The sequence below is a fragment of the Triticum aestivum genome, chromosome 1B, assembly GCF_018294505.1.
Source record: "Triticum aestivum cultivar Chinese Spring chromosome 1B, IWGSC CS RefSeq v2.1, whole genome shotgun sequence".
Lineage (NCBI taxonomy): Eukaryota > Viridiplantae > Streptophyta > Magnoliopsida > Poales > Poaceae > Triticum > Triticum aestivum.
In genome coordinates, this window is record NC_057795.1 from 440,403,142 (window position 1) to 440,410,651 (window position 7,510).

The window sequence follows — 7,510 nt, forward strand, 5'->3', positions numbered from 1 at the left end:
CATGTGGTGGTGGGTGTGTTCCATGCATGGCATGTTGAGTTGGGCATTATCTCATCCATAATTGTATGGTGATGTAGCATGCTTGCATGTTAAGATAAATAAGTTAGTGAGGATCACTCTTTCAGGTATATATATATATATATATATATATATATATATATATATATATATATATATATATATATATATATATATATATATATATATTTGCGAAAATTAGGTAATATATGATTCAATCATGAAAATTTTATATCATAGGATGATACTTGCAGAGGCGGGGAGAGCAACTTTTCCCCTGTAACAAATTTCGAATGATACTGGTATGCATGTACATAATCCATTTTCTTCGTTATAATCGGTGTTTCTCACAAGCATAAAAATCCATTATCTATATAAATATCTACGCTCTTCTGAAAACCTAGCAAGTCGTCATGCTCCTAACCAAATCCTATGATCTGAACATCTTACCTAGACCCAGGATCCTAACAACCTCACTCATGGAAGTCGTGCTATGAGTTTGATAGTGTCTCTTGTGGCTTGTGGTCTAGTTTTTTTTTTTTTGAAAAGCAGGATATACCCCGGCCTCTGTATCTGGGCGATGCATGCAACCATTTTATTAATTATTCACGAAACCCTTAGGTAATTTAGTAAGTCTGAAGCCACCATCTTGGTAACAGCTCTCGCTACTCCTATCCCCGTGATGAAGGGGTGCCAAATGTCCGAGCCTAATACCAAAGAGACACCACACCAACACCTAACATCTTATGCCGAATGCCCCATCCAAGCCACAATACCTGGACTGGGTTACACACTGGTCTGGTGCACTTTCAGTGGGCACAGCATGCGCATGCTGCAAGGTCCGTCACCTCCATCATCCATCGATCCAGCCTCAGATCAGATACTGACGCATCGACCTTGCCAGGCCTCTCTGCCATAGACGACACCACGACGCGAGACAACGTCGTCCTCCTGCACGAGTCCATCGCCACCCATCAGACGCCGAGTCTTCACTACGCCACGCCGCCAAGATCCGCCGCCATCGATGTGTAGGATGAAGCACTGCTCCACCACCTACCGACACCCAACCACCAAGCCATCCACATGTCCATCCAGCCGATCAATGTCTCCAAAGATGATGCCCCCATGGGGGTAACGACAAAGACGTCACCATCATCCGATCCAGGAGTCACTCAACGCCTCCAACGAGAGCTACGACGCCCGCGGGCACCGCTATCAATGGTAGCCTCCTCTAGATCTGAGGTTTTCCCCGGAAACAATGGAGCGAGGGACGCCCCCACCATCGCCTCCAACGAGGAAAACGACACCCACGGGCGCCGCCGACGATGGTGGCATCCTCACCCACTTCAACAGCTAGGCCACCATCTCCTCCACTTGATCCGCCGCCGGGAAGCCACCGTGAGGCAACACCCACTGACCAGCTCCCTTTGGACCGACGATGAAGACAGACAAAGGTAGAGGAGGTCATATCACTGTGTGACCGGTGCCATGGCCACACACGTCGTCCCGAGGCGCCCGCTCAAGATCCACCGTCACAGCCACACCTCCAAGCCGCGACGAAAGGATGCCCCGCCGCCGCCATCATCCCCCCGCACAGGCTTTTGCCCGGCCAGGATCCGGCGGTGGCGGGAGGGGAGGCGGAAGGGAGGGGAGGGGAGGCGGACGGGATCTAGAGGGGAGGGGAGGCGGAGGGGAGGGATTCTTCCTCACAGATCTTGTGGTCTAGTTGGATGGAGCTCTGAAATGAATTATGCAAATCCAGACTAACGAAGTACAAGAGGTGTGTAAAAAGAGAAGTTTGCTTGAACGAGTAACCCACAAACTGCGCCACTGTATTTTCACAACCTATTAACAAATATATATTTTGAAAGGCACACCGCCATTTTTTCTATGCGGGGGCAAATATATTTAATTGCCAAAGCTACCAAATTACAAATTGAAAATTTACAAGGTTTGAAATTCTAACACGCCAGAATTTATCACGTCACTGCTGGATGTAGTGGTCACAGACATAAATTAGATGAGACAATTGGCGATAGCTCAAAACGTCTGCGTAGCATAAGCTCGGTGCCAGAGAGATCTTGTCCAAATCAGGTCAGAATCTGAAGTGAATATAACCTGGTCCTCATCAACGATGTTCGATGTGTTAATCAATCAACCGTAGCTCATACAAGTATTGTCCGACTAGAAAATGCATCGAAAAACTCAGTGCCGGAGCGATATTGTCCAGATCAGGTCAGAATCTGAAGTGACCATAACCTGGTCCTCATCAACGATGTTCGATGTGCTAATCAATCCACCGAAGCTCATATGAGTATTATCTGACGAGAAAATGCATTGAAACATCAGCTGCTGCTGTATAGCACCACAGGATATTGACCAAGTGAAACACTTACCTAAATTCCACCGGAGCCCGGTGGTCGTGGTGCTAGTCGAAGGTGCGCCAACGGGAATCAACCCACAGTGGGGGCCCTCAACTGACCGTTCAATGTGGATGTTGTGAGTGTGCGTTCTTGGGAGCAGAAAGATCAGGCAATCATCTGATAGGAGGACGATCTTAATGTTTGGGAAGAGATGGAGTACATTGATGTTTCCCATCTCGTGATCAAACCTACCTCCTAGTGCTCCGAGGACAAGGATGCATAGCTGTCATTAAAGACAAGGTGGTATATACTTGTAAACATGGCGATGTGTTATTCTAATCAAATGATTTGAGGGCTAAAGATTTCATATTACTGAGCTAGAGTAGCTTACATTCGATTTGTCTGAGCCAGGAGAATTGTCAGTGATAAATGCTACACATTTGTGCAAGTCGGTGGTGTCCTGATCGTGTGATTGATCAGCTATTTTGGTACCCTGTGGTTGATCAAATAATAAGACAATTATTTCATCAGATTTGCCATAAGATGGTATTAGTTTCAAGTAAGGTTCTGCATGAAGTCATGTCTCAAGATATTAATTGTCATGTGATGACTGAAGCAATAACTTGCATGATCTATATGAGCCTTTGCACACATAGATATCAGCATAATAACTTACATGATCTATATCGGATTTCAGATTTCAGAAGAAACAAGATATTCAAGGTCACAAGAATCAGCGCTCTTTCTACTAAAGCAGATGCCATGCTGGAAGCCAATGGGCATCATGAAGAAAATATCATCAGCTGCCTCATATTTGAAATAAGAACATACCAAAATATTATTATTTAAGCTAACATACTCTAGTGCTGTTCTTTTGTTCATATAGAAGGGTACAATTATTTCTAGAAAGACGCAATTGAGGACACACACATGCCAAACTGATTTACATGTGAGATTTCATCTAAGAAATTTCATGGAGGAAGAAAAAAAAGATCCAGAATCTGCGCTACACCAACCATGTCACTCTAGCATGAATTGAATTCGCAGTGTAGCTTATTATGGGGCGGTTAAAATGGGGATGAATAACATTCGACAATCATGTAAATACTGTTTCTTTCTTCAAATCTAATGCCAGCAGAGGGTGTTTGCACTATGAATCTGCTAATTAACCATAACTAAGATTTCCAGAACTAGAGACCCAGCATTTTTCTCTCTCTCTTTCGGTTTTCATGTTTCCACATAACCGATAGCACTATTAAACTAGAAAACTGCTAGATATCTTGTATCCAGATAATGCTGAAGTACTATGCATCAGCCAAGGGAGCACTGTAAACTGCACCGACGAGGCGCCACGAGTACAAAATAATCAGATTGTGCCAAATTACTAAGAGTCTAAGACACTAGTCATGATTATACTAGCCAAATAACACTGTTCAAATATTATTTGACCCACACATGCTGTTTGCTGAGTTAATAAAAACTAAATGGAAAATAAAAAAGTAAATTACCAAATTGGAATAATATTCCTTCACTTCTGGTCGCACTGAATCCATATCCCCTTTGATTACATCTGGTTTGTATCTGCACAAAAACTGGCAGCTTGGTGAAAATTTACAATACGATGCTTTGAAAAGTACTGCATAGTCTTAAACATTGATTTCCGACTGTCGAGAATTGAGAAGGTCTGAGTCATGATCATCTCCTAGATCCCATTCCCATTAGCAATTTCAAGGGTGGAGTTAAAAAGCTTGGTATAAAAGAGGCTACTCATAGCTCACAAATATCTCACTAACATCACCTCTTCTCATAAAATAAGTGAGTTATTGCATTAACCACTACTCCTACTAACACTGCTGCTTCTCATGGCCAGTAAGAGGGAGTTTTTACATGTGAGATGAACCACTTTCTAATAAGCTGCACTAAAAAAATGGATTTACCAACATATCCACTGAAGAAGTGCCACCAAACGTCAGAACAAGCATCAGTGCTAGATGGTTCTTGCTGACTGGGAAAGGCAAATAGTCACTATAAATAAGTTACGATTTATTTCTAACCAATCACTTCCGCAAATTCTAATCCCCTTTCCATCAATATACTAGATTTACGTACACCTGTCGAGTTCTCTAGCATTACCTGAAAGTTGAAAGCACTATAGGCAGTAAACATAACAACCCCAAGCATTCCACCAAGCACATGGTGAGCATGCACGGGGCGACCAGTCGAACACACAAGCAGAATAGAGATCGCACTATATACAAATAAATGGTCCAATTTTGTTGAACTGTTTCTGATTTTTCTAGCGGCCAAACCAATCCAAAACACCGAATGGCCACCACCCGAGCAGGAATGTTCCTGTGCACATCCCTGTTCCTCTGCCCGGCAGGCCGACAGACAAACGCGGAATATGCAATGTCCGACGGATCGCATTACCTGGAGCGCACATCGTCGGGGTCGTGGCCGGGGAGCAGCTCCGGCATGCCGTCGAACACGCGATTAGCGCCCCCGTCGGCGCACACCCGCACCTGCGCTGCACAGGCAGAGAAGCACATAAGCATCTTGAGGACGACGGAGCCACGAAGAGGCTAACAGGGCATAGTGGAAGCTGTGGGGCAGTGGCGATAGTTTACCGCGGTCCCAGAGGAGAGGGGCGAAGCGGGGCAGGCGCTGGTTGAGGACGACGACCGCGTACGCGTCCGCTGAGGCGGCTGGGGTTGCGGAGGAGGGGAGGAGGAAGGCGGAGGAGTGGGACATCGCCGGCCTGGACGGGGGATCCATGGCGGCCGTCGGAGCGCGCCGAGGGTGATGTGGCTCCATGGGACAGGGAGCGTGCTCGCTGAAGTTGCAATTAATCGTCGCCCTCGTGCGCGTGCTCTGTTTTAAAAACTGGATTTGGTCCGCGTCACCCACGGCCACGGGCGCCTCGCTGGTCCAGGAAGCACAACGCGCGTTTCATCAATGACGCGTCTGGTTGCTCGCAACAAGCTTAATCATGTCCGTGAGAAAAAAAGTTGGTTGTCTGATTTTATCAGAATTTTGGTCCGCATGAAATTTAAAGCGATTCTCTGCCAGACCCGCTAGGAACGGCCGAATCAACCGTTTCCAGCGAGCGAGACTCGAGTGTTGCAGGGAAGGGGAACGCGACGCTGAACTCCAGAGTCCACGGAGATGGCATGAGCTCGCGCGTGTTTTCGAAAAAACGGCGGGAGGAATTGGCGTCACCTCCCACCGAATCGGTCGCCCTATTTAGCCATCCTCACTTCACCGCCAAAACTTCCTCCACCATTCCCCCCTCTCGAGCTTTCCTTCCGGTGCGGATCGACAACGACTACCAGGTAAGTTGGGCTCGTGCTCCGGCCATCGGTTGATGGCGGCGGCGATTCGAGTCCTCCTCTTCTCCGACGTGTTCCGCACCTCCTTCAAGTTGCCCCGATGGCGTGTGTGAGTTCAATCACCCCTTCTCTGTACTCATTCTAGTTAGATCTATGAGCATGTGATAGGGTTAGATTTGTGAGCATGTGATAGGGTTAAATTTGTGACCATGTTATGCATTGTACATCGCCGATCTGTGTGAATGTGATGTTCTGGTAGCTGATAGTGATGGATTTGAAGCATGCTAGGAGTTGTTTCCATGTCGACAAGGATAGATAGCTAGTGGTGATGAATTGGTAGTATGCTTGATGTGCAGTATATGCTAGTATGCAAACATGTGTACTAGTTTGTTGAACTCCTTGTTATGATTTGAGTTGCTGTGTTGAACTAGATCATTCGTCTGTACATGTGGTAGTGCTAGTTCATACCGTTCATATGTAGTGTTAGTTTATACTGTTCATGTTTAGTGCTAGTTCCTACTATCAATGTGTAGTGTGCTCCACTCTTACTGATGCTTACGCTTGTAATTCATGAGCACGCAAGAGTTTGGTCATGCCCTTGCCGTGTCCTAGAGCCAGTTCACGACGTCATATGTCGAGGACTCTGCTACTTCTTGAGCTTGCGTTGGTTTTTCCCTTGAAGAGGAAAGGGTGATGCAACAAAGTAGAGATAAGTATTTCCCTCAGTTAGAGAACCAAGGTATCAATCCAGTAGGAGACAACGCACAAATCACCAATACCTGCACAAACAATCAAACACTTGCACCCAACGCGATTAAGGGGTTGTCAATCCCTTCACAGTCACTTGCAAAAGTGAGATCTGATATAGATAAAACTAAACAAAAGATAAAGTAAATCTTTTTTGTTTTTTTGGTTTATAGATCGAAAAATAAAAAATTGCAAAATAGTAGATCGGAAACTTATATGATGAAAAATAGACCTGGGGCCATAGATTTCACTAGAGGCTTCTCTCAAGATAGCAAATAATACGATTGGTGAACAAATTACTGTCGAGCAATTGATAGAAAAAGCGCAAAGTTATGACGATATCCAAGGCAATGGTTATGAAATATAGGCATCACGTCCATGTCAAGTAGACCGACTCCTGCCTGCATCTACTACTATTACTCCACATATCGACCGACTCCTGCCTACATCTAGAGTATTAAGTTCATGAAGAACAGAGTAACGCTTTAAGTAAGATGACATGATGTAGATGAATAAACTCAAGCAATATGATGTAAACCCATCTTTTTATCCTCGATGAGAACAATACAATACGTGCCTCGCTACCCCTACTGTCACTGGGTGAGGACACCACAAGATTGGACCCAAAACTAAGCACTTCTCCCATTGCAAAAAAAAAACAATCTATTTGGACAAACCAAACCGATAGTTCGAAGAGAGTTACAAAGATATCAAATCATGCATAAAAGAATTCAGAGAAGATTCAAATAATATGCATAGATAAGCTGATCATAAATCCACAATTCATCAGATCTCGACAAACACACCGCAAAAGAAGATTACATCAGATAGATCTCCAAGAACATCGAGGAGAACATGGTATTGAGAATCAAAGAGAGAGAATAAGCCGTCTAGATACTAGCTATGGACCTGTAGGTCTGTGGTAAACTACTCACGCTTCATCGGAAGGGCAATATAGTTGATGTAGAAGCCATCCATGATCGAATACCCCTCCGGCAGGATGCCGGAAAAGGCCCCTAGATGGGATCTCATAGGAACAGAAGGTTGTAGCGG

At 45.1% G+C, this 7,510-nt stretch overlaps 1 protein-coding gene across 1 annotated transcript; it reads right to left on the reverse strand.

Annotated features, from left to right (window-relative positions):
• Nucleotides 1-1,823: 1,823 nt before the first annotated feature.
• Nucleotides 1,824-5,260, reverse strand: LOC123129818 (thiamine pyrophosphokinase 3). Its single transcript, XM_044549830.1, has 6 exons — nucleotides 5,009-5,260; nucleotides 4,812-4,908; nucleotides 3,890-3,962; nucleotides 2,773-2,874; nucleotides 2,415-2,664; nucleotides 1,824-2,339 (listed from the first exon to the last, which is right to left on the reverse strand). Exons 1-6 carry the CDS (start codon nucleotides 5,193-5,195, stop codon nucleotides 2,224-2,226), a joined length of 825 nt encoding a protein of 274 aa, XP_044405765.1. The 5' UTR covers nucleotides 5,196-5,260; the 3' UTR covers nucleotides 1,824-2,223.
• Nucleotides 5,261-7,510: the final 2,250 nt, after the last annotated feature.

Bases quoted from the DNA above. Each gene is read 5' to 3' on its own strand.
- LOC123129818 (XM_044549830.1), bottom strand. From the start codon at position 5,195: ATGGAGCCACATCACCCTCGGCGCGCTCCGACGGCCGCCATGGATCCC. The intron at 2,665-2,772 runs GTAAGCTACTCT...CTTTAATGACAG, and splicing joins CTGGCTCAGACAAATCGAAT to CTATGCATCCTTGTCCTCGG. The intron at 2,340-2,414 runs GTAAGTGTTTCA...TTTTCTCGTCAG, and splicing joins CGGGCTCCGGTGGAATTTAG to ATAATACTCATATGAGCTTC.